Source organism: Emydura macquarii, unplaced genomic scaffold (assembly GCF_026122565.2).
Source record: "Emydura macquarii macquarii isolate MOO-44397 ecotype Brisbane River unplaced genomic scaffold, CSIRO-AGI_Emac_v2 contig_1348, whole genome shotgun sequence".
NCBI lineage: Eukaryota > Metazoa > Chordata > Testudines > Chelidae > Emydura > Emydura macquarii.
This window is the reverse complement of record NW_027131485.1, coordinates 127,306-155,250: the sequence shown is the minus strand read 5'-3', so window position 1 is coordinate 155,250 and position 27,945 is coordinate 127,306. Positions and strand designations below refer to the sequence as shown.

Genomic DNA, 27,945 nt, shown 5'->3' with positions numbered 1-27,945 from the left:
CATACTAAAAAGTTTACAAGTAGTCAGCCCAACTCCAACCCCAGGCTCTGATAGGTCCTTCAAAACCCACAACTGTTTTTTTCCCCCCTGCGATTACAAGTTCATTACTAGATCAGATTCAGAACCAGAACAATCAGAAATAGTTCAATCTTCCCTTTATGTAGCTTGGGCCTTTGATCTTGGCCTCATGTAACAGGTGATCCAAAGATAATCACCCTCTCCACAGGGCATAGCTTCAGAAGGCTGGGTTTTTGCATAACTGGAGGTGGGGAATTTGTATTCACCTCTCCCCAGGTATTTTCCTGTTGACCTAGCTACTGCCACTTGGGAAAGTGGATTACCTACGCCAATGAGAGGAGCTCTCCCGTCAGCCTAGGCAGTGTCTTTGCTGAAGATGCAGCTGTTCTGCTGAAATATTTTAAATGTAGAGAAGCCCTTAATTCAGTAAAGTCTCCCAAGGATTTTGCAGGAAAATGCCATATCTGTTATGGTTTCTGTGGTTGGTCACCTGGATTATTACTCTTCTAGAATATCTTCCCTTTCCAGAAGAATTACTTGAGCCATCTCTTAAAGCTTTAACCCTTTTTTCATGACCCTCTGGTTTCTTCTATCTGAAAAAAGCCTTACAGTCATAACCATCGTGTAATTTTTCTTTCAGCCTGCATTTAAGTTTTAGTAATATTTTCACTGACTCTGTTCAATAATCTTTCCAGTTCTCCTCTCTGCCAGATTTCTGGGACTCTCTTATCCTTTGTTACTTTCTGAGCGTCCTTGTTCATTAGCAGCAGCCTTTATAGCTCCTGTCACAGTTATTGCTATATTGCTTCTTAATGCCCTGAGGCATATATTAATTTCACTTTGAAAACTTTCCATTTACCTCTATTGATTTGCCTTATTTGATTTCACCCAATACTTCTTGCATTCTTCCATCCTTTTGTTGCTAAAATTCAGCAACCTAATAATTTTACCATTTTAATGTCACTTCAGCTCTAACGCTTAACCAAACTAGATTGTGGTTTAGACCTCCATGCTTCAGATATAGCCTCTGTGTCACTCAAAAACAAGACAAGAATTGCTCTTTTGACTGAGTGTCTCCTGGGTACTCTGGAACCCCAAAGGATGACATAGGAGAAAGTGACCCAAGAAACAAAGATGCAGATACCAAAGTATCTTTCAAGTGCTTTGGTGATAACGAGTGAGTTGGGCTTTGGATGTTGTGATAGCGTATATGCCTTCCACTCAGGGTGGTAGGAGGACTGAATGGAGGGAACACTGGACTTCTGAGGCAACAATTAAGGGAAGAAGATTGCAGTCTTTGATTGTATCAACTCTTTTTGAAACTACCAAAAAGGAGAACACTTTCCCCAGCCAGCCCAGCAAGTGTGGGAGAGAATGACGATGGCTGGTATTTTTTCAGATTGCGCTAACAGAGTTTGTATAGTTGTCAGAGACTAGTGAGTCTACTTGTTAATCTTCAAAATTGTTAAATTAGCATTAAGAGTAGTGAGAATTTGTTCTTATAAAAACTTGATTATGATAATTCCCTGTATGTCAATCTTTTTCCTTGATTAATTTGTACATCTGTTTATCATTAGTCTGTAGAATTGAGACTTAGCACTTAGTAATACACTTTTTTTTTGCATTCATGTCTAATATTTATGACTTTATTTTATAGTTCAAAGGGATTAGAACAGGGAGGAAAGTGCCCAACAATGATTTGCCCTTGATAACATATTTACCCTTTAATATTCCATGTTTTTCCTTGAGGCATTATGCGTGCTGTTTTATTACTTGTTCTTATCTCCTCTTGTTGTAATTCTTTAGCTATTTTAGTTGCCTCTTACTTTGTTGCTCTTGCTGCTGTATGAATTCTGCAATGCGTTCTTTCTACTGTTCTCCTCTCCCCTCGCCGTCCCCAGCACAGTTCACCTGAATCTGTGCTCTTAATTCTGCTTTCTGTACATGTACAGAAAAGATCATAACATATCCCTTCCTCTTCTCCCTGCTGACCTGTCTTTCTCTGGACTTTAAATAAGACAGAGTACTCTAGTGTTAAAGATGCGGAAACACCATGGTGATGAGTGCGGGATGGATGGGATGGTCGGAACTGTAGGTCAAAAGAATAGATTACATATACTTGCCTGAAAAATGTAAGGCTGAAAAGTTCAAAGCTGGATACTTCTGAGATATCACTGGGAGCTGTGAGTGCTCAGAACCTCTAAAAATCAAATCATGTTTTGTTTAGGTACCTAATTTTAGCCATCCAACTGTGAAAATTTTAGTCTAAATTTCTGTTAGTACTGCAGACCAGTATAGCTTTGGAAAACCGAGATGAATTCTCGTCTGGCTCATGGGTCATCAACAGACTTGTTAACTGAGCCCTAACTGCACCCTCTTTATTAGTGATTCAGCAGCCAGAAAGTACACAGCTTGACTTTCAGGTCCTAGGATGAATTTCAGACTATAAGTTTGGAAAACCGTCATTATACTCATAAAATGAAAACATTTGATCTGGAACCCACTGAGAGATACAATAGCGGAGCAAGCGAACACCTGGAAGAGATTTGTGTGATTACTCCTCTATAAAGAGCAGCAGGAGGTTGCAATGAAGGGTGGGAGGTGTGATGAGGAAATTGTAGAAATTTCAGCCGGTGTGAAGGGTTTCTGTAAGGGAGACTCTGAGATCAAGGGAGCTATGTCAGGGAGGAGCCCAGGGAGCAGGAGGCTTCTGTGAAGAAACCCAGATGAAGTTTGAGCTTCATAGTTTGGGGCTTACAGACCTGTACCCAATGGCTAAACTCCAGCTAGGAAGGGCATAGAGGATGGGCTGGGAGAACAGATTGGGATAGAAAAGTGAACTCTGGCTGTGAGAGAAGATACCAGTGCTAAGTATAGACTTTTGTGTGGTGGTGAACTTTATTTTGGGACCCTGTAGTCTGTTATGAACTATTTCTATTATTAAACCGGCCCCAGGCAGGGGTGGTGGTAATCCAGAGAGAAGCCTATGTGTCGTTCTTAAGGGACCCTGAAGAGAAGGAAACAGAGATAGGATGTTGCAAAGCAAGCTCTGGCCAGGAAAGGGTGCTCAGGAGACGGCCAACCCTGTTACAAGAGATAGCAAATGTAGAGCCTCACAATATCATATTGTAGTCACTGTTCATAGCAGAACAACATTTTAAACCACACGCTCATGTTTCTAATATATGCTATCTCATCTGGCCCTATGATGTTTCTGAGAAAACTACCCTAAACTCTCACTATTCATCTTATTTTCCAAAACCAAACATTTCAAACTTGGGTGCCCAAAGTTAGGCACCTAAATCCATGTTTATACATCTAAATAAGTGGTTAAATGTACAGAGGCACTGCGAACTCTCAGCACCCAGTGACGTTAGTTGGAGTAATCTGGAATAATCTTCAATACTGGTAATCTGAAAAGCAATTTGGTTTTTTTTACCAGCTGTAATTTAAATACCAAAGAAGACTGGTTCCGACCCTGGTTCTTGTGTAGTCACAGGGTATAACAGACTCTTGTTCACAGTAGCATACCATACTAGCATTCAGTTTCCCACTGCTAATAGCTGCCACAGATTTCTTGATAGCCTCCAAAGGAAAAGTCAAGGAAGTACAAGGAAGAGAAAGTTAATCAGTAACAACATGTGATCCTGCAGCAGGCCATGGCAAAACAGGCACATTTGCCTCAGTTTTTCCTTTCAGAGTTCCCATGACTCCATGCAAACATACCCTCTAGTTCATCAACATTACCATTACTAAAACATATAGTTCAAATTATCTCCACCAAAAGTCCCAAATAGTCTGTTTCCCACACCCAATGTATATAGTCCTTAAAACCCAAGACATCTGGCCTGTAGCTGCCTCCCATACCACAGACTGACATCTTTGATCATGCCTGGACTCTGTCAGTCCTCTCTTTTCCTTGTATCAGGACAATGACCCCACCCCATCCAACTGGTGTGGAACCCCACTCTTCCCAGCAGGAACCCCCACAGCCTTTCTTCTGGGGGCATATTTCGCTCTCCCTCGCCCTCACATGGTTCCTCCGGATTCAGCTTTCCTGCCCTGAAGATATCAGCAGGTGAGCTCCTCTGCAGCTCCCTTGCTTTCAGCCCTCTCTGGTCCTGGCTCTCCGGCCTGGAGATGCCAACCAGCAAACCCCTCTTGCTGCTGTCTTTGCCTTCAACTGTCCCATAGGAAACACCTTCTGCTTCTTGACAGGATCTCCTCCAATCCCCCTGGTCTCTGGCAGCTCTCACCTGCCCTTCCTGACTGAACCAGTCTACTCTCATTCGCTGGGTCTTCTGACTGACCCAAGCAGCCCTTCTAATTGGCCAAATGGGAGCACATGCTCTAGCACATGGGAACTGGACCTTCTTCATTTACTGGGGCCAACCACCTAGTGAGACACCATCCCTAACATCACCAGTGTCTGCATACACAATTAACACCTTTTGTATCCCAGGAAAATTCTATGGTTCACAAGATAATACACACACTTATACACAGAGTTTATCCTGAAAACACACACGTTCTCTATTTGTACATCTTCTTCCTTTGTTAGTTGTGTGAATGACAATCACTGCAGTTTCCCAGCGGCAGGTAGATGCTATCAATTTTGTCTATTGTCCACTAATATTAGTTTTCTACGCATTGACCTTCACATATGAAACGCACTCTCCGCTCTTATTGCAGCCAAGATTTAGCGGGTGTTCAACACTGTAGCTGGGATATAAAATCAGTCTTGTGTCTTTGCAGAGCTGTTGATAGTTCACAAGATCAGCAAAGGGATGGCAAGAATCTGTCATATCTGAGTCCAGCTATTTTGTTTTGTGTTTTTTTGACCACCACCTTCTCTCATGTAACGATGAAGAATTTAAGAGTTCTGACTTTATTCAGCTTGAACAATAAAGCACAACACATAAATTGGTATAAATTGATTTTGGAATGTAGCGGCTGGACTAAAAGTTGCCCGTGATCTCCCGGAGAAAGAGAGCCTGGGGCAGTTGCTAGTATTTCCAGGATGGGTTTGAACATTTGGTATTTTCTCTGTGGGAGACAGTTGTTGTTTGTGGTGTGTGAGAATCCTGGACACACTAGTTTGCACAGTTGGATCACTAATAATGAGTGGTAAACTATAAACTCAGAACCATCAGAAAGGCTTAAGAAGAGATTAGAGTCTACAGAATAGAATCTACTAAACAGATTAAGTGCGGTATCAATTTTTCAGCGTAAGGAACATTTTTCAAGCAGGACCTTACAGTCTCCTGATCTTCTGCAGTGGAGGAGAACAGCAGGAACACCAAGTGACAAAAAGAAAAGAGGCTTGTACCATCAACTACAGCATTAATTCTAGATCTACAGGTGGGCAGGAAAGATGAAAAAGGATAACTCCAAACAGATGTGAGAATTAACTCTGTGTGTGATATGAATGTTACACTATCTAATCAATCTGAATGCCCATGTTTTAAAAAATTGTCAATCAGCATGCTCTGCTATGCAATAAATGGGTGTGTGTCTGAGGTGGGGGAACAGCATAGGGAGATTAGTTTCAGGGAACTGATTTGCCCTGTCAAAATCAATTGTGTGGACTCTATTGGTTCCTGTGGCATTCTCTCAGCATACCAATATGCTCAGGAAAGATTAAACTGTTTTCATATCCCATTCTTGTGAAGGATGAAAAGTGAAACGAGTTTCATGGTGGATTAATACTCAGAAGGCTCTTCCATTCATCACAATGTATGTAATTTCCCTGATAATGTACTGCATCTGGCTGGGGGAGGGGTTGTTATAAAGCTGAATTACTTTGTTTTGCCTTCAAATAAATAAGTAATTAGGATGCACTAATAGTCTTGGCATTTTTCCCCCACTAAAAGATTGAAAAACAACCCTAACCTCTCTTTGCTCTTCTGCTTTTGTTGCTGTGATTTCAGGATATCAAATTGCATACCGCCTGGCAAGCAGCAGCCCGAACAAGTTCACCACAGTGGAAGTTGGCTCCACAGTCAGGCAGTTCACAGCTACCGATCTCAGCCCTGAGTCTGCATACATCTTCCGGACATCTGCCAAGACCAGACAGGGCTGGGGAGAGCCTCTGGAAGCCACAGTGATCACCACGGAAAAGAGAGGTAATGCCTGTAGTCTTCCTGGCTTCACCAATACAATGAATGTGATGTATTGTGTAAGACAGGATTCTCCAGAGTTGTCGGAGATTGAACTTTTCCCATCAAGTGGTGTGTTGGCCATCTACAACTCCCTTCTGCAGTCAGATCTTTTCTTTCAGGTCTCTGCTGATGTTATAAAACATTTAGACTGCAGTCTGAGGAAAGAAAGGGAAGGGTTAATTGCACTGATTAGGATGGGCAACTGTGAGCAAACACCATGCAGGTTCTCCCATACTGTTTTGCCACTGCACCTCAGTCTGACCTAAAGAGTTCCCTGTTATTCCATTCTTTGGCTCTAATGTACACTGAGAGGGCATCCCTCAAATTTTAATCGGGCTCAGAGTTGATAATTACATTCCAAATCTAGAGTCACTTCTGCCGTCAATTCACACCTCATTGGTAAAACTGTGCGGTTGCACAGGTGTAACTGAATCCAGTTAAATACCAAGGAGATAGATTCCTCAGAAACATTATAGAAAAATAAGATATGACAGAAGCTGGTCTGTGGTTTATTTGTTACTGGCATTTATGCACAAACAGGAAAGAATCCCACTTGCCTCTCAGATTCTCAATTTAGTCTGTGTATCTATTAGAAAAAGATCTTTTTTTTTTACTTGTAAACTAAGAAAATTTGATTGACCTGAGAGAAAATAAGCATGGAACTCCAATGTGCCAATTATACAGAGTCACTTTTCAGAGTAAAACCACATTTCATGAGGAGGCAGTCACAATAAAGCCCCAACATAAGCAAGCTTTATGGTTCAATTGTTAACACTCCTGCCCTTGAGTACGATTATGAGCTCAACTTGCATATTTTGGCTCTTGCCTAGTTCTGACATGACAGTGTAACAGTAGGGGGTTTTGCATTTTATTTTTCAGTTCATACAATGAGATTGTCCAACAAGCTCTAAATCTGAATCTGAATCCTTCCTGCCCCATCAGATGTCACTTAGGGCAGTGGTTCTCAACCAGGGGAAGCGTACCTCTAGGGGTACGCAGAGGTTTTCCAGGAAGTACGTCAACTCATCCAGATATTTGCCTAGTTTTATAACAGGCTACATAGAAAGCACTAGGAAAGTCAGTACAAATTAAAATTTAATAAATAATGCTTATTTGTTTATACTGCTTTATATACTATACACTGAAATGTAAGTACAATATTTATATTCCAATAGATTTATTTTATAATTATATGGTAAAAATGAGAAAGGAAGCAATTTTTCAATAATAGTGTGCTGTGACATGATTGTATTTTATGTAAGATTTTGTAAGCAAGTAGTTTTTATGTGAAGTGAAACTTGAGGGGGAAGGGGGATTACACAAAATAAATCAGATTCCTGAAAAGGGTACAATGATCTGGAAAGGTTAAGAGCCACTAACTCTAGACAGCGATGGTGGAGCCTTGTTTATGCCCTATCTCACTGTTTTCTTGAATGTCTACTTTGTTGTGTTCCTATAACTTTTTAACAAGCATACCATTGTTGGCCTATTGCTCCACCTCCAACCTGGAGGATCAGTGGGACTGGTTTTTTTTTGTCTGTTCCCTACCATTTGATCTGTCCAGCTTGGATGGCCCTACCAGGACTTAAAACTTCCACTGGCATAGCTCTCAGGGTCAGTGGAACACACACGCCTTCCCATCACATCAAGGTGCCATGCCCAAGGAAGGAAATTCTCTAAATACCTGTAGAATTTTTTTTTTTAAATACACCTGTGCTAACAGTCCCATCCATCTGATGGACTGATAAGCTCAAGGTGTTCTCACCCATAACTGCTGTTGTCCAGGTGAAAAGTTTAAAAAAAAAAAGCATGACACTTTCCAACAAAGTATGATTGAGAACCCCAATGTCCTGGGAAACATTCTCCTTCTCAAAAAAAGCCTTCTAATTTCCAGCGCTGCACATTAGCTGCTGCTGAGCCCATAATAGCTCACTGCATATTTCCAACTTTCACTGCAATAACAATGCTCTCCATTATCATCAAGCCTGTAGGGATATCTTGAATGTGAGAGTCATTATATTAAAACAAAACCTTTCTCTCTCTAATGGCTGGCTACGTGTCCCTGCATGCATCCCATGAAGTTGAGACCAGCTGTCTGGTCTGTGTGTCTGGGAGAGAAAGAAAAATGATGAAGCTCATATCAACATGATGAGGAAATGCATAAGGCGTAGCTGTTCAGTTAGGAAACAAACTAGAATATGAAACTCTTTATAATGTATGCGTTAATGAATGAATATTTCTTCTCCACTAATGAAATTCACGTGATATAAATAAAGATAGGTATTTCAAAGGAGTCTAAAGCAGTTAAGTATCCAAACCCCGTTGGAACTCAGTCAGAATTGGATACCTGACTCCTTTAGGTTAGTGGGAGCCCACCTGGATCAGAACAGCCCACGTTGTGAGCTCAGCATTCGTCTTTAAATGGTTCTACAATAAACAAACTCCAAGTTTGGCTGCCTGCACCTTTAAACTAGCAAGCAAACATAAACCGTATCGTTTTAAGCAAAGGCCCTGACCAGGTGCTGGGTTCGGCGTTAACACAGAGAAGCTCCTGTCCTGTCCCAGCACTCCCCCATGAGAGGAGGTGAGGCAGGCAAGCCTTCTTAACAGGCCTTCTAACTCCCACTTGGTCAGTGTCTCCTCCTGGCCCTTTCAGGCCCTTGGAGAATTAAGGCTTGTTGGTTGCCAGTCTGACTGGGTTTTCCTTAAGCAGGAGGGTGTCAGGCACCAGCATCTCCAGCAGGAAGCAGCGAAGGCATGATAGACCCCAGTCATGAAAATCCCAGTCTAAAACTTTATTTATATGTTACTCATCTTGACTTAATTATCCAAAGCTGATTCATGGCAATAGTTAGACCTAGGCAGCATGGTATTTCTGGAATTATAGACATGTAGGACTGGAAGGGACCTTGAGAGGTCTAGTCCAGTCCACTGCACTCGAGGCAGGACTAAGCATTATTTCAGACCATCCCTGACAAGTGTTTGTCTAACTTGCCCTTAAAAATCTCCGGTGACAGAGATTCCACAACCTCCCTAGGCAATTTATTCCGGTGCTTAACGACCCTGACAGTTAAGAAGTTTTTTCTACTGTCCAACCTAAACCACCCTTGCTGCAATTTAAGTCAACTGCTTCTTGTCCTATCCTCAGAGGTTAAAGGGAACAATTTTTTTTCTCCTCCTGGAAATAACCTTTTCTGTGCTTGAAAACTGTTATCAGGTCCCCGCTCAATCTTCTCTTCTCCAGACTAAACAAACCGGATTTTTTCAATCTTCCCTCATAGGTCATGTTTTCTAGACCTTTAATCATTTTTGTTGCTCTTTTCTCCCGAATTTCTCCAGTTTGTTTACATCTTTCCTGAAATGTGATGCCCAGAACTGGACACAATACTCCAGTTGAGGCCTAATCGGCACCCCAAGAATTATTTCTTGTGTCTTGCTTACAACACTTCTTCTAATACATCCCAGAATGATATTCTCTTTTTTTGCAACAGTGTTACACTGTTGACTCATATTTAGCTTGTGATCCACTATGAACCCTGTTCCCTTTCTGCAGTACTCGTTCCTAGGCAGTCATTTCCCATTTTATGTGTGTGCAACTGATTGTTCCTTCCTAAGTGGAATACTTTGCATTTGTGCGTATTGAATTTCATCCTATTTACTTCAGACAATTTCTCCTGTTTGTCCAGATCATTTTGAATTTTAATTCTATCTTCAAAAGCACTTGCAACTCGTCTCAGCTTGATATCGTTCACAAATTTTATAAGTGTACTCTCTATGCCATTATCTAAATCATTGATGAAGATATTGAACAGAACCCTTTGGATTACACTTTACCGTAATGCCCTTCAGAATAATGACACCTGCTGGTCAGAACAGAGCTGATGAGCCTTGAGATTCTGCATTGCTGAATTTAACAAGAAACTCCTGTCCCTGTGGAAAAGTTCTGTTGAGTCATGTGAACTGGCTTAGTTACTTTTGCAGGAAAGTTAACCTTTGAGTTTGCTTGTGACTAATCTCCAGTAATGGGAGCCCTCTATAGTAATAGTTTCCTACTAACAGTCAGGGAATTTATTTGACAAAAAGGAAGATGCTAATGGGTCATCTAGACTTTAACGGCAGACTAAACCCCTGTCACAGGAGACTGGATACAAGATGTGATCTGCGAAAAAATGCAAGCTTGTTAAAGTTGACCAGATGAGAGTGATAAACCCCACAAGACTTTACCAGGTATTCACTTCCTCTGATAGAATAACCCTGAACACCTGTCTAGTCCTGCCAGTACAAGACAGTGACCTTTTCATTTAACTCTGTGATGCACACGACTGGCTCTTGAGGACTCTGTCGCTAATAGATTACAAATCCTTTTGGCATTCATGTATCAACAAGAGCGTGCTGCAGAGAAATGTCGAGCCATAAAGGAAATGTTTTGAGTTGTGGGAGGGAGGGGATGAAGTGCTCTTCATACAAAGTTAGGAGAATCATGCAATCAGGAGTGTGTATTTATGGAAACAAGTGCTGATTAAGTTGAATCATATCGCTTCTTGAAGGCAAGTCACTGCAGTGTCTCCAATCAATTCCTGCTTTATTACATGCCACACATTTTAATCACAATCAATAAACTTCACGATAAACAATTAAACAATTATTTCTCACTCTGTTGAGTTTCTCTATTGAAATCGATGGGGTGAGGAGATACGCTGACAAGGGAGAGGAGACCTACACTCAAACAAGTAGGTGCTGGCTTCTGCAGCACCTGCATTCCCATTCCCCACCTCATATGAAAGATGTTAACAGTTTACTGCCCTGGAGAATTCCCCATCTGCGCTGGGACAAACTCTCTTACCTCTGCAGGTTCAGGGTCAATAAGTGTGAAGGAAGAAGGAGGGGTGAGTCTGACCAGTGAGCTGAGTTAGACACACAGGCTCCAATTCTCCACTCCATCTAAGCTGTGGTCAGAAATTGTGGACAACAGCAGCTGCAGGAAAATGGCTGTGGATTCCAGATCTTCGACCAGCCGGCTCAAGTTAAAGTTAGAGGAGCAACGGGGCCTCCTGTACTTTCTGCTGCTGGCGGACAAGAGATCAGGCATAGTGAAATTTGACTTCAGCCCACCCTGACACATCCCCTCCTCCCACGTATGCTGGGGCAACGGAGCAACTGGCATAGGAGACAGCTATCTGGCACAAAATGAATTTGCAGACTGAAGACTCCCATCCTCCTATATCTGGTATTAGGCACAGTATAAGAACTTGTAGGTGATTGCAGTTGAAAGAAATTGCAGATTTGCTGTACTCCTGGGATTCACAGGAAACTGCCTCTCAGTCTGTGCCTGTTCGGCTGCTAGTTTCAGTGTTGTATTGATTCTATTATGTGTTACTTCTGATTTTGCTCTTTGTCCAAGGAGGTGTGTGTAGAGGGTGCAGGTGTTCTCTGTCTCTGAGAGATATAAAAGGTATTGATTCAAAGATCAGCTCCTCAGTATCTGGCTATTTGAGGGAATGGCTACCCAGAGGTGTCTTTTTTTTTCCCTAGGGGCACAAGGATCATTCCTAACACTCTTCTTTGCAGCTGAAATTTGAGGTATGCTACAGACTGTCTGCTTCACTGTTTCATGCAGCAATTCTAAAAGCAGCAGCTCAGTAACCTGTTGCATTGCATCTGGGAAGTTCCATGAGCATCTCTAGAGTTGTGCTAGCTTGTATTTCATCCCGTAGTAACACCCATTGTTTTATTTGCAGCGCGGCCAGCACCTCCCAGGGAACTGATGATACCCCAGTCTGAGGTGTCATCACAGAGTCTGCAGCTACAGTGGGTTCCTGGTAGTGATGGATCTTCACCAATACGGTACTTCACCGTGCAAGTACAGGAGCTACCAGATGGAGAATGGCAAACCTATTCCTCTTCCATCAGTCATGAGGCAATGTCCTGCGTTATTGAGAGGTACCACATAACATCAGAGCGTTGTGGAAATTACAACACTGACCATTCTGAGTATTTTTTAATTTCAAAGCACTAAGCAAACATTAGCTAATGAAACCTCGCAACCCTCCAGTTACGATCATCATCCCTGTTACAGAGGTGACAGAGCTGAGATATACAGATTGAGTAACTTGCCTAAGGATGTCCCACAAATCTAATTCAGAGCTGAGTTTGTAAGTTCACCATTTCTAGGCTCCTACCCCAATTCTTTGTATACTAGACCATGATGCTTCTCCTTTTGGGTCATCTTGTCCAACTCTTTGACTGCAGTGCTCTGGAAAATACAAATAGTTACAGAACTTTCAATAGAGGCTTGTATTAAAATTCAACCCATCAGTGCAATGTGATTATTTCTTTGTGAGCCCTTATCGTGTTTTCAGAGGAAATGAGGGCCATTTTATCTGCATTTTCCATATTGAAATGTATAGATTACATCAGAGTGTTTAAACTGTGTTATCCATCCTTACCTACCATCTCTGAGGAGCTAATTATGTCTACACTTCTGGCTGGGGGGTTGTTTCTCAGCTCAAGGAGAGAAACTCCTACTAGTTTGATCAGAGCTAATGCATTAAAAATAGAGTGTAGCTGTGGCAGCACAATCAGTGGGAGGGGTTGGCTGCTCTGAATACATGGCTAGTGTCTTGGATGGGCATGCAGTTGGGGCAGCTAGACCCTCCTGCCACTCATGCTGCTATGCCTACATTCTATTTTCAGCACACTAGTTCTAGCATGAATCTGTCTCCTTGAGCTGAGAATCACACCCACAACTCGAAGTGTGGGCATACCTGATGTGTTGGAATTAAAGTTCTTGTCATTCCTTCTGAAGCCATTGACAGCCTATGATAACATATTCTTGCTGCTGCCCCTTTTCCTCATTAACCTGCCAGCGTAAGCAGGGCTGTATCTAAAGGGCCCTTGGTGTGCTGAGAATATGGTGTCCAAGAAGTTAAGACGTAGATTTTTATCGCCTGTTACAAAATCATCTGACAGTTGCTTCTGGTGCATAGCAGGGGCACTTACTTATTAATCATATGCCAAGAGGTATAAACAAATTGCTACTAACCTTTGTCTAACTGTGCAAGACAAAGAAAACTTGAAGATTGTAGGACAAATGCAGATCTGATTCATTGTCCTCAGTGGAGTTACATCAGGCCTGAATTATGCCTGTGGTCTTTCTAGTCAAGGCCTCTGAAATGAAGAAGACCAGCTATGTATTTTGGACTTGAGATTATCATAACTGAAAACAAAAAATCTGTATTTCAAGAAAAACAATTCAAGCTGCAGAAGGAGAGCGATTGTTTTCTAATAGGGTAGAACTAAGGGAAATACTTCTTCTCCACCTTGCTAAGAGAATTTTCCTGGGGGAATCCAGAAAAGCAATGTTTTATGTGCTACTAGACTATTGTGCATTATAATGTATTATCTGTCAATGGTTAATCATCCTGTGAAGGATTGTGCTACCCCTCTAAAGGAAAGGCTGGAGTCTGCAGCTGGGATAGCCTGGAATGTAATTAAAGTGGCCCTACCTAAGACAGGCCTATATAAATAAGAAGAGGAAGTTGCACTGGTGAGTAGAGACCATGCGCAGGCTGCATGAGGTTTCTCAGGCTCCAGCAGACCAGCCTTACCAGACTCAGAGAGTTAATGTTATGGACTTCAAGTTCTGGGAGCTCTGAATCAGGGTCCAGTGGTGAGGACCTCATGAATTTTGTTGTAATTGCTCCTGTCCTGAACCTAATTAAAAAAGGGACATGCTATTTTGTTAATGTGTTTTGGCTTCTCCTTGCCCTGAGCTGATAAAGCAAAACTTTGCCACCCAATTGGGAAATTAAGATGGGACACACTGCAACACCACAGTGGGACACAAAGGGGTGCATAGGGTTTGCTCACATCTTTACAAATTCCTTCCCAATAATTTTTTTTGACCTGTTGTCTTAGTTGCATCTGCTGGTTGGTGGCCAGATGCTACCAAATAATTAACTAAACTCCCCATACCTTGTAGCCCTGAACTTGCAGCTCTTGAAGGTGACTCAAAAGCAAACCTCCCTCTGGCCAAGTCCAAAGAAGTTTAGCTAAGATTTATCTGTTGGAAGTTGTTCTTTGCATATCTAAAGCCGTGCATGTGCAGAAGAGCTGCAGTGAATCTGCTGTCACTGTCTATACTAAATAATTCAGGGCATAGCATTCTATTGAAATTGAATAGGAATGAAACATACCAATCATGCACCCCGATCTAGTGGGATTAACTGGGAGACTAGTAGCCTCAGGGCTAATGCCAGCTGTGCTATTGACTAACTGGGTGGCTCTGGGCAAATCATCTAACCTCTCTTTAGCTCAGTTTCCCTGTCTGTAAAATAGGATGATAGTATTTAGCGGCTCCACAGATGTGTTGTGATAAAATATGAAGCACTTTGAAGATCTGAAACACTAATATACGTGCTGAATTCTATTATTATTAACATACCCTTCCCTTTTCCAGAACCAAAGCTACCATAGATCTGTCTGTGACAGTGGAGAGCTTGAGCAAACCCAGGGCTATTGGGAAGAAGGACAAGGCTAGAAAGAGAGGGAGGAGGTCTTAAGAGGAGATGAACTACTCTAATCATATAATTTGCCATTGGACAGGTTTTTTGTAAGGGTCTTGGTCTCAGACAGCTTGTGAAGATACAGGAAGAATTTGTCCCTCATCCTTATTGTTATGTTTTACAGGCTGAACCCGTTTACCTCTTATAAGCTGCGCCTGAAAGCAACCAATGATATTGGAGATAGTGACTTCAGTGCTGAGACAGAAGCAGTCACGACTCTGCAGGATGGTAAGAGAGATAGAGAGGGCATATGATTCAGCTCTTGGCATGGGATGGGGCATGGGTAGGGCTTGCTATAACCTTAGAACATACTTTCCAGGGTATTTAATTCCATTTTGTGCCTTGGGTAGTGGTAACCCACCCAGTCAAACACACTTCTGCTCACAAACAATCGATAGGGGTGGTAAAGAGATTTAGCTGAATTCATAACAGGCAGCTTTAAGTGTCCTGGTGTGCCCTCTGAAAATGAGTCATGCTTTCAGGAGTCTCCAAATGGAATTAAACTCTGTTTCTTTGGTTTCCAAACTGTGTGCCAAGCATTATCTTTGCAGAAATTGAATAATTTACAAGGGATCATTAAAAATAAATGTCGAACTGTGCATATGTTTGAAGAAATTTCTTCAATTGTTTTCACTCATGATCCACTTTAGGCTACAGTCCATCTAAATGGCTAAGGTGTGATTAATTTACTTTGAGTTAAGTTACAGGGAATCTAGAACTCTGTTTGGCCTCCTTACAATCAAATGGGTAAAAACTGCAAAAGCTTCTCACCTCCTTAGCAAACAGTAATCATTTATTCTGCTGAGCAAACCTAGTGCATTACATTGTGAAGAGCTGTGAGCTTTTGATAAGCTTTTCTTCCTTTATTCCTGAACTGATACATACTGTGTATGTTAAAGGAGTAGGCTAGACAGAGGGGAGGTATGGTAGATAACTATTTGCCTCTGCATAAGGGTACTTTTGTCCACTCTCTTTCCATTGAGCAACACAACACTGACGCTGGAACAGAAAGGTCAGTAGTGAAGGAAGGAGGGGTTGATGGAATAAGTCTTCTGTGGTGTGCCACGCTATTATAACCCTTTATTATGTTTTGGATTTTGTTTAGTTCCAGGTGAACCTCCACGTTCTGTGTCAGTAACTCCCCACACTACCTCCTCTGTCCTCGTTCAGTGGCAGGTAGGTAAAATACAAAAAATACTAAAACATTTCTACAGTGACCTAAGATTGATGACCCTTGCTGGCCTAATGGCACAATGCAGTGAATAACTTCTCTGCAAAGCGAGTACTATAGTACACTTGAAAGACTTCAGCCTAGTTCTCTGCTGTCCTGATCCATTTATATATTATGATGAAAGATGTAAATTTCTGGTTCCTGACTTGTAGTCTAAGGGGGACTGGGTAGCTATGTACCTTGAGGGAGACAGGAGACATAAAGGGGTTTCTACAGATGCCTGAGAATGTTTCTCTTGCAAGCAGTACTGTCATCTTGCTGATATTACTAAGTATCACAGTTTGCCTATGCAATACACAGCAGAATCATTGTCAGAGTTAGTAAGGATCAGAGAATAAAAATCTCATTCAATTCCGATTGCGTATCGTCTCCTTCAGTTGATAAAACAAGCAAAAGTATGTGCTGTGTCTGAGACTATATTTCAGACTTCCAAGGAACTCCACATACACTGGGGCTCTTTCCTCTTGGGGTCTAAAGAATGGAAATTTCTCCAGAATAATGATCTGCGCTGGATGCTGAGAGTAACTGTGCCAGGTCTCCTTTAGAAATATATGCATTTTCAATTTCTTCTCCTATCTTTTCAGTGTGGCACGGGTCTACTTAGATTTACTGGCGCTCTTTATGTGCTGTTGCCCAAAACTTCATCTTGCTAGTGAGCATTAATACAGAAAACCAAAAAGGGTTAACACAAGGTATCTGTAACCTGCTCCAGAAAGTCTGTGACTCACCCCATGCCAAAGATAGGCTTCTACCTAAATAAGAAGTGCATCTTTGGACAGATTGGATTCTAGCGGAAAACATACATGTTTACGGTGTAGACTGGGCTTCCTGCATGTTGAAGAATTTTCTTTTATGTATGACGGTTGTTCATTGCTATGCAACAGTACTTTGAAGGTCTTTCTGGCTATCCAAATGAGTGGCGGGCACATGTTCATGCAGCAATCTACTGTGTAACGCTCTCATTTACTGCATGTTGACAAATAGAAGACATATTGAACAATTTTACCAAAGGAGCTAGTATAGGTATCAATCAGTTGCTCCACCTCCAAATCAATATAGAGTGGAGTGAATTGAATGCAAGGAAAGGACAAATGGAATGTAGTGTACAATAAAAATAAACATTTATCCAACTGACTGTTTATTGGTGGGTAATTAATGTCAAATAGGTGGTTGTTTAGGTAACTGGATGCTTTTTATTTCATGAAAATTAAATGGGATAGCTGTGCCAGAATAATGGCAAGGGAGTTGCAGGCGATTACATGTCATTACTACATGTGTATTATATGGGATCTCAGTAATCCAGCCATACTTTATTTTTCAAATAAATAAAAATCTCAAATCCCACAGAAGCCTACAACTAACAGAACATTCCACAGCAGTGTTAAAGAATAATGTAAAACTGAAAACACCAGCATGTCTAAATGGAGGGGAGGGGAAAGAGGAGACTGTAGGTTTCCAAACAAAGCTGAATTTTTAACTTTGAACTTTGTTAATAACTCACAAAACAAAATCCAAATGCATTATCTGTACTTGAATCCACTTGGTCCAGTCTGTTTATTATTTTTAAATGTAACTGGTAGAAAACAAGTCCTTTCCATCAAAACCAGTTATAATAATAATCTAAGGTTGATTTTAAAAATTCTAGATGATGTTACTGTTCATTTCAAGATTGTGTATCACTTTGCTTCCATCTTAGACACATGTAACTCACATGATATAAACAAATTATTCTTATTACTTCTGTACACTATCCAAACAGCCATTCATAATCACTTTACCTACCGCAGCTGAGCTCATCTGTTGGGCCTTTCTCCAGATAGATACAAAATCCTAAATAATCCATTACATCAAAAGCAAAGTTTTACCCATGAAAGACAGATAGGAGCAGAAAGACCTGACCTTTCAACAAAGTACCCTTTTCAAGGAAGAATCATCGTGTTCATGGCAAAGAGACAAACATCCTGGGCCATTTATCTTCTGAATATCCCTGTGCCAAATTTGAAGGAGGAAGGGACTGGGGAAATACATGAAAGCATAAATAGAAGTTGACTGTCAACAGACTCCTGTGGTACTGCAACTAGGAATTAAAGAAATATCCTTTAATTATCTGTATAGCAGAATATGGAGCATTAGAGTATCCCTCCTATATGCTTATATTCAATAGTTTTCCTTTTTTTTTTTTTACTTTATAAAGGAAATGGTGCAGTAAAGTATTTGTCCGTGAACAAAGTCTTTCTTGGTTTTTGAAAGCGCAGTATGACACTTCTCACTAATTAAAAAGAAGCTGAATATGTTGGATGTAAGAAAGGGCCTTGCTATTCTACTTTCCCAGGACTAGGTATCCCTTCACAAAATTCCCCAACCTCTTTGTGGCTTATGGAGAGAGGGCTAGGGGACAACAGTGTCCATCCATCCAGCTGGATAGCCCAGTGCTTCAGATCATGTTATGGACTGGTAGGGGCACCTCTTCCCAGCAGAGAATTAGCATGTTGCATAAGGGCACAGGCTATGTCTGATCTCTTCAGTGTGCATAACCTTCAGAGACTTCTGCAGGGCAGTAACTTGGTCATTTCTTTGCACATTCATGATGTACAAGTGACCAGGAATGATGCTAGATTTGGCAGGATGCTACAGCAGTCACTCTGAGTGTGAATTCCTCTGGGAAGTTCTACTACTGGGGAGTTGCCACCTGTGGAATGTGATACAGACTGTCACTTGATACAGAAAAGGAAGTTATTTATCTGTACAGTAATGGATGTTCTTCAAGATATGTAGTCCATATACATATTGCATGACCTGCTGTCCACCTGTGCTACTGCAGAGTCCACAGGCCACAGACTCTGAAAACCAGGGAAGAACTGAGGTGGGTGTGGGAGCTTCACCCCTGATACCCTCATTCAAACACATGAGGAATTGAAGGGCGCGTATGCTGCCCCTCCAGGCACTGCTAACTAGAAAGTTCTTTGACACATGCACATGGGACGGGCAATCACCAGCTGGGGAATATGTATACGGACTTCACATCTTGAAGGAAATACCTTTTGCCTTAAGACGGAAGCATTCTTTTTCTGTAGTACAGTCAGTTCTGGTGAGTATCTTGGTGCTGGTTGTATGGGGCAGGGAATGCTGTGTTTTGGGTTTTTTCAGTAGCAGAATGCTATACTGTTACCAAATTCTTCTGTAAGTTTCCAGGTAACTGCCTCTTTCCCTGTTTTAAATGGTTGAATTATTGATTTTCACTTTCTTCTTTAAAATTACACAAGGTGTTATCCTTCATTGTTACTGCATTTCAGTCCAGTCATTACTGTTTCAGTGATGGACAAAGTTATTTCTCTGTAAAGTTTCCAAAGTACATGGAGATCATTCTGGATTTTAAAAGCAAGATCATTATAGTTATAGTCATTATCATTTACCCTTTCAATTCCTTGCTGCTTAACTTTGAGAGCAAAGATCTTTATAAAATAATGGCGCAAGGTCACTTCTCTTCTCTGTCACATTAAAACTATTAAAATTATAGTGAGCGCCTGAAAAGATACTTTTTCCAAAACATCATGACTCCCATTTTCTGTCTATATCTAAGTACTTCACTCAGACAAAAAAATCTCCTCTCAGTATAGTGGATTTCTTAGGCTTTTTTATCTCTAGCTGTATGATGGACCTGGGTGACTGCTGAAGCATTCCTTTGCTGAGGTATAAGTACTATTGAGTGGCAGAGTTTGTTCTAGAGAAACAACAAGTGTATGAATGGCCAGCTTGGTGGCCTTACATAATTACCATGCAGCTCCAAACTGTTATGTCAGAGATCCAGGTTTAGTTCGCAAGTCAAGTCTCTTGCTCTTCAACTTAGCCCAGTTCCAAAGGGGATACCTTACTGATGTGAGAACAGCAATGTTGAGCTCCAAGGGGGATTCCATTCACTCCTCCTCAACCAGAAAGAAGATTCTTTGAAGCAAGAGGCTTGGAATGAGAGAAATGAGGGGAATCGTGGGAGTCCCAATATATTATGTGCAAGACTCCTTGGGGAAAAAGAAACAGAGTCTGAAGGAGTGTTATGGGTGAGACTGTTATATTGATGGCACAGAAACGGCGGGACTGTAAACATCCTTCACATCCTAAATTGCAGCCAGTCTCATGACGTATTGCATTTCCTTGTTATAGACAGACCCATGTGGCTTGAGGGATGTGTGTTCTGCACTAGCCAAATGAAGTGAGTGGCAGTACCTCATATGGAAGTGAGGCCATTATCAAAATACCTGTTTTTCACCTAATTAGTGAAAGCCACTGATCCTTATTCAGCTTCTCGTCAGCTACCGCTTACCTCCAACTGTGCTGAATCCAGAAGCTGTCCTCAATTAGAACAGCCATGAGAAAATCACTGTTTAACAATGCTGTTGTCAAAAATTTGAATTTCTCTTCTGTTGCTAAATGTCTGAAAAATTGGCTTCCTCTTCCGCTGTTTGCAGAAGGCAAAGCATAGCCACATCTGTGTTTTCTGTCACTGGTTTGTCCAGACAATTTGTCACATACAGGGTCTTGCAGTCAGGAGGTAGCAAGCTCATGTTCTAGTGAAGCATATAAGCTGTGGACTACTAAATCCAGAGCACTTTTTAACTACTGTCTCAGAATTCAAATAACAACGATGCCTTTAAATGTTGTTTTGAAGCCTCCATGAACGTTTTGTTGAGGGATCTGTTTTCACCATAGAAGCCTGAATCCCTGTCGCACAGAACCAAGACTTTGGGCTAAGACTGTCTAAACCAATGTCTTGAACTGTCTGATGTTTGTTGCATAGCACTTCTTACCAAACACATTCCTAATGTGAACTTCTTGCAGCCACCAAAGGTGGAGAGTCTGAATGGCTTGCTGTTGGGGTACCGGATTTATTACCGGGAGTTGGAGTATGAAACTGGGCCTGGAACAGAGTCCAAGACCATTAAAAACCCTTCAGCTTTACGAGCAGAGCTTACACGTGAGTAGACGATACGTGTTTCAGACACTGCTGTATTACAAGTCGATAATCCACCATTTCATCAGCGTCAGTATCTCCTCATTACTCAGTGGAGAGGATGTAAAGATGTACCACGGGTGCTAAATTATTAACACTTAAGTACAAGGGGCAGAGATGTTCAAAGATGCTATTAACTATGGTCCAATCTGCATTATATTTAATGGCACTCTCCAATCCATGCCAGCATGCCTGAAGTGGCATTCTCTCTCCCTCTTTGTTTCTCCTCCCTCCCTGCATACTCTGATTTCCTGCTTTTCTCTGGTTTCCATCTGATGGTTACCCTGGTACACTTTGTTCTGGCTTTATACAAAAAAGGTAGCAGATACATTCAGGAAAAAGTATTATTTCAATGAAGATTTTTCTTTCCTTTTTTCCCCCCCCAGTATGAGCAAACAGCTGATGGGAATATTTAAAGTTTCTAAGTGTTTGTCATTAATTAGGGAGAAAATAGAAAGTAAATAAAATAAATAAAAAGCAAGAGTCTTATCATATTGGTGTGTAGGTTAAACTATAGTCAATTAACACTTTATTGATGGAAAGAATACTGAGAAGGAGAAGAGTAAGAGAAAAATGAAGAACAGATTGAAACAGAAGAAAAGTAGGAGGCATAAGAATCAGGAGGGAGAGGAGGACCAAGTGACAGTTCAGGAGCTGAAAGATGTGGACTAGCAATAAGATGTGATTGTGGAAGATAAGCTTCTGCCATGAGTGAAATCAATGGGACTATTCTCAGAATAAGACACTACTCTCTGGGAGTGAGTGTGGCACAATCTGGCCCAACAGGACGTATATGACGTGATAATGTCTTGCAGCATTTCTCAGAACTGCGGGAACCCATCCAGACTTTCTCCTACAGACATTATTATGATGGTATCTGGAGAGGGTAGATTTTCTTAAAAATAGCTTAAGTCTCAAATTCTGTCTAATTTACAATAGGATTGTACATTGTATAAACCAGGACAGAATATGGGCCTAACGGTTCTGTAGCTGTTTTTCTAATAGTGCTGTGGTATAAAGCATCCTGTTTTTTCAGGAAAGTCAGAGAGAGAGAGACATATTTTCAAAGAAAATTCCCTCTACTCTTAAAGTAATACAGTGTTATTTCTCACCCATGCGTACCTTTGTTCCACACTGGCTTGCTGTTTTTGTACAGCTTATTATTATAATTCACTTACACCAGGAATATTGAACCATGAAAATGAAACTGTGAGAAACTTAGTTTATGTTTTAAAGAAATAAATCCCTTATAATTTTAAGCATTAGCTGTTTATGTTCCACATCTTGGGACTTTATCCTATAATGCTCCACATTTAAGCTTTGGTAGGCTGAGAACTAAGAATGCAGTGCAGAGGTGGGAGTTTTTCCCATAGAATTTGCTTCCGTTATACTCTTTTGTTCTATTTAATCTAAGGAATCAGTACATTTCCCTATGTTGTATGTTTGTATGATTCTCTGTTTGGTAATGAAATGAAACAACCCCTTGTGAGTGAGATGCTTTTGATGTGTTATGAGAGAGTGATGTGATTTTTATTGCCCTTCAAGGTACAGTCCTAAAGCTCAAATTGTGTACGTGTGTGCTGCATCATTTTCCTCTGTCTCTGCTATACATCATTTGCAATAACTGTTTCCCTGCACTGTAACAAGCTTTCTGCTTTGCTTACTCTGAATAGCCCAAAGCAGCTTCCAGACAGTGAATAGCCCCTCTGCATTAACGACATATGAATTAACACGTAAGTGCATGCTGCCTTGACTCTTTGTAATGGTTGAGAATACACTATGGGCAAACTCCTAAGGTTCTCCTCACTGAATCATGCAGAAACCAACTCAGATTAATGACTCTGCTTCCTTGAATTCTATTTTTCTTTAAATGCTTCTTTCCAATATATCAAGACATTGGTGATGCAGGTAGGTAACAGTTTAAAAATAAGGCTGCTGGGAAGGTGAAGCATTATTGACTCTTACATCTCAGTATTTCTGATGCTAAATGAATTCTGATTTTGTGTGCCTCATATTTCACGGTCCATCTGAGTTTAGCTGAATCACATCATTAGTCCTTTGATTCAAACACTGGGGTGCCCAGCACTTCCGCAAGTAGAGGGCTAGTTTAGAAAAGGCCTGAAGAATTTGTATGCAGCTCAGAGGTGTGTTCAATTGGAAATAAATAAAACAGAGTTCGACAGAGTTAAAAGGCAAATTGCTTTCTGGTGATGATGGTTCACTAGGCAGGTTTGGCCCCCAAGCTTTTAAATTACAGATTGGGGGAGGAAGACGTAGGGTCCCAGCCCCACATATACTTGGATGCCTGAATTCGCATATGTTCTATTTTCCTCCATGTTGGCATTGAAACCCTTCTTGTGATTTTTTTAACAACAACAAGAGCGATGGAAGTTCCTCTGTGTGAGTTGACAAGTGCTGCAATTCCTATCAAGATGGCTATTTCCTACAGTATAGCAATGTTTTATTTATAGGCTGGCAAAGCCTTGGTGATGTATCAAATATCATCTACTGTGTATCTGAAACAAGTGAATGATGCTGAACTCTGACTCAGATATATGGGCAGAACGCTTGTAAATACTTCTGTGAAGCTGAAATTTAGAAGGGCCCTCGTGATCAGATTCATTGAACCTTTACTGAACTGATGGCCTGCTGTGAGTCACAGAACTAGGGTGCAGTGTGATTCACCGGTAACAAGGAAAAGCTATTGGCAAGTGGAGAAATTCAGACCCATGTCTCCCCACACACGTCTGAATAAACTCAGTGCTGATTAAAGTACAACTTCATTATACCATTGACCTGTCTTCCAATATACTTTTGCTGTAAGATCCTTTTAGATGATAACCTACTCTACAGTAAAATATGTATTTCATTTTAAGATGCAAATTCTGGAACTGTGGGCAGCTGCAGCCAGTCCTCTGTGAAGATATTTACATGATTCTATTCCACCTCTTGTCTTTCCCTTGTTTATTAATTACCCTATTGCCATGGGTTTTGCTAGCTTCTTTTCTCCCTGCTGTCACTCTTTCCACAGCTGTTAGTGTATTTCCTATAGGTCAGCTAAGAAATTGTTGCCCAGTGGCAAATGGAGAATAGAAGAATTTGATCTTAAAAAGGAAGGAGATTTTGATGTTCAAACTGTGATCTCTGCAAGAAAAAGAATTCTGTGCAGCCCTTTGAATAGGACTACAAATTCCATCCATGAATCTCCCTCTGCACTCCACTTCAGCAGCTGCAATCAGTAATGATGCTGCTGTCAGCTGTTCCCAAGGTGAAATTCTCTGGGGGAAGGCCTGCAGCTGTGACATATCCCACCAGCAGAGATCAGGATGAGTGCAGATTTTGAACTACTGGAGTATAGTGCAGAGTCCAATCCCTGCACATACTTCCCTTTCGATAATGGCAGCTGTGGAATAGCCCAACAATGTTTACCCCAGCTAATCACCCACCAAATATTATCCCTTTTAAGGAAGCAGCAAAGGAAAGTCTGGTCCTTTCTTTGGGCAGATATGGTGTCTTTCATAATTACAATGAAATACAATGATGATGTCTGAATTAGAGATGTACATAGCCAGGTAAATGCTAACTTTTCGGTGACTTACTGCTTCCAGTATTCTAGTACTGTCATGAGTGAGAGAGAATTCTGGGTATAAAGAGATGAGGGAATATTAAGTGGGATGTTAAAAGTACCCATTTTTTTAATCTGCTGATTCAAATTTCCAGAGCTGAAGAAGTACAAGAGATATGAAGTTGTAATAACAGCATATAACATCATCGGGGAGAGCCCTACCAGCGCACCTGTGGAAGTGTTTGTTGGTGAAGCAGGTAAACAAATGGAAAATGAATTGATTTAAATAGTATCTGAGTGTTTTCAAGCTCTTCAGGTGGTTGAGACAGGAACTGGGGTATTTGAGACAATCCTCCTGCTGGCAGAGGTAAGGACTGCCATAGTCTTCTGCTGTTCAGAAGCTCACACATCGACAATATGCAGAATAAAGAAGGAAAATGTGTCTTTAAGAAAGAGGAGAGAAAATGTTTTTAGCAATTTCCCAAAAATTAATATCTGTACCAAATTAGCTGGAGGAAAAGGGGAAACACAGGAAGTTAAAGAAATAAAAAGTGGAGCACAGGAAAACTACAAGGGAAAGGAAGAGGAATCATAAAACAAGGGAGACTTTGGAAGTAGATCGTCTTTTATTTTACAGCCCTCTTGCATGGCAGTTTTCTGTGCATACACCGTACAAACGTATCTGGATACGTTGAACCTATGGAGGGGATTGTCTCCAGCTTAGTGGCAGCTCTAGAGCTGAAGTTCCCAGTCACCCACAAGACAATGAAGACTCTTGACCTCTGTCTCCAATCTAACCAATCGCAAAAGCCTCCCTCAGCACCTAGGTATCAATTTGGGGCCATGCCCCTTTGCATTACATAGTATGGATCTAGTACATAAATGTGCATTGTGCTTTACAAAGTGTAATTTGCAGATCAATTTACGGTCCCTGCTCTAAAGGGCTGAGAATCTGGAGGCACAAGTCAAGACAGTGCTCATAACCAAATACTTACCATTTGAATGCATCATGAAACAGGGACCCTGTCCCCCACAGTAATTCTTGCTGGAAGAGGATGGGACTGGAGTAACTATCATCTTCCCCCATAGCCAATGCCACTGCTTCATTCATTACCAGTGTCTCCAGCTGAGACAGGCTGGTACTGGAGTATCTGTGAGCTTCCTCCTCAGTTAGTACTTTTGTACCATTCCCGGTAGCAACTTCTCCAATTAGAGTCACAGGTAAGGTAGGGTTCTACCACCATATGGTCTGTTGTCCAATCAGTTATGTGAACCAATCTGATTTCACTTTTATTCTTTTTCTTAAATCTAAGATTTAAAGATTTGAGTTCAAATTCTAGAGATGACATTTTTATTGCTACATTAAATACTAGATTTCTCTGAACTAAGAATAAGAAATTATTAACTCCACTTAATCTTTTTTATTTCAAACATGGCTGTAATGTTCACTGTCATATAAAACTTCATCTGCTAATCAGTGGTGGCCGTGGTCTCCTGCTACAGTTGGAGATACTTACATAATTGAGATAAAACTCCAGCAAAATGACTATTTTGTTCCTGCGAAGATGGCAAAGGAAGCTCCAAATGGAGCCAAGTATGTCTGGCTGCAAAACAATTTTCCTTTCATAACTAATAGCTCATCTCTGCAAGGCAGACAGTTGAAGATGTTTATACGCACACACCCTGATAAAAACAACTGGGGAAATAAAAGAAAGCTGCTACATCATGTCTTTATACCCCTCAACCCAAATATTTCTCTTAGCAGCCCAAATGGGTGGCAGGCAAGAGCTCAGGAATACAGCAAAGCACCTGGAAGGCCTTCTTTCATATGTAGCCATGGCTGGGGTTTCTGAAGCTGCAACACAATTTGCTGGGTTTGTTAAGCCTTGTGGAGTTTACAGGGGCTGTACAGATCCATGCTGTGGAAATTGTGAATTTAGGATCTTTCTGCAGATTTTCCCCCCTGTTGTGTGATGTTACAGTGCAGTGTTAAATGGCTGTCACATTTCAACCCAGAGGTGGCAGCTTTTCTTCAGGGAGTGAAGTGTTCTCTCTATATAGCTTGTATATTATTTTAAATTTATGTGATTTGAGATCCTTTAGGATGAAAAGGCTGTATAAATGTAAATTGTTTTGTTTTACTGGCATTTCTAAGAGCTTCCTAGCTGCAATAGCAAAGACAACTAAGCAGCAAGCAGGAAGAGATGGGTCTTTGATTTGCTTTTGGCTGTGGAGACCCATTTACAAAAGATTGCACAATAAAAAGTGAGCGTTACAAACTATGGGGGATAGGAACTCACTAATCCACTGAAAGATATAAATTAACTAGTAGCGTGCACATCACTAGAGGCGGGCACATAGACAAAAGGACACCAACAGCAGTTCAGTGTACCCCGGATAGTATATTGATGAGTGCTGTTAAATGGCTGTTGCATTCCATCCCACAGATTGCAGTTTCTGTGGTGGGTAAAGTGAGTCCATTGTAGCTTATACAGTTCTTCTGGAAGGAAGGTGCCATTTAGAGAGAAAGATAAAAGTATATATTTGGGGAAAATCTGTCATTTCCAAACTTAGCTTCCTGGGAATAGAAGATGCTGAGATCTTCTGCCATAGTTTTCATCTTTATGTCTTGTGCAGGACAGAGCACAGTCAGCACTAAATTATTACCACATGCTCCTATTGATGTGCTGTTCAAACAGTCTGAATTAAATCTTTAGGAGATATGCAGCTCTGCCCTCTTTCCCCCCTGTCAGATTTGAATTATTCCTGTTTATTTGGATTTTATGTACTACAATAATGCAGCTTTTCAGTACTCTGGACATGCGTGACAATTATTTTCCAAATGCACTAATAAACAGAGATCTGTGGGTTACCCCAGATCAGATCAAACAACCAAGTGACAACAAGACAAGAAGGACTCAAGCTCCTCACCAGAGTCCTCCACTACCAGTACTACCCAATCTTATCAACACCCATCTCCCCACTGGCAAAGGTCCTAGCCAGTGGGTACCCATTGTGATGCACTTGGGAGTTCAGGGTAGGAAGGAAGATGACGTTACTTTTGTAAGAGCCACATGCTTGTTTGCATGACTCAACAATAATGGTGGCACTCTGTCTCCTGACTTGAGCAGTGAAATAGTGGCGTAAGTGCAAGAGGCTTTTTCCTAGGGGAAGAGCACACAGACCAAAGACAAAGAAAGGCCTTTTTTTAAATTAAAGATTTTCCCAGAATTCCCAGTGACAGCCGCAGTGTTTCGTTCAGGCTTCACTTTGGGTGCTGTCCTAACACATGCAAAACTTTCATTGAATTGGGTGGCAATTACACATGATCCGGGGCGGGAGGAGTTCTATTCTGGAATGTTTTTTGTTCTGACTTTTCACCAGGAACAAAATCAGGTCTG

The 27,945-nt window shown here is 41.2% G+C and overlaps 1 protein-coding gene across 4 annotated transcripts in view; it reads left to right on the top strand.

Annotated features, from left to right (window-relative positions):
- SDK1 (sidekick cell adhesion molecule 1) overlaps window positions 1-27,945 on the top strand; it is a 640,423-nt gene that overhangs the window by 555,995 nt on the left and 56,483 nt on the right. For 2 of the 4 annotated variants that reach the window (XM_067550834.1, XM_067550831.1), the window contains 7 exons: window positions 5,949-6,143; window positions 11,918-12,119; window positions 14,868-14,971; window positions 15,849-15,919; window positions 20,808-20,943; window positions 22,653-22,712; window positions 24,700-24,801. In XM_067550834.1, the coding sequence (XP_067406935.1) occupies window positions 5,949-6,143; window positions 11,918-12,119; window positions 14,868-14,971; window positions 15,849-15,919; window positions 20,808-20,943; window positions 22,653-22,712; window positions 24,700-24,801 (870 nt within the window). Of the gene's footprint in view, window positions 1-5,232; window positions 5,419-5,948; window positions 6,144-11,917; window positions 12,120-14,867; window positions 14,972-15,848; window positions 15,920-20,807; window positions 20,944-22,652; window positions 22,713-24,699; window positions 24,802-27,945 lie in introns of those variants that run through there. The other 2 variants (XM_067550833.1, XM_067550832.1) reach the window with 2 other exon arrangements.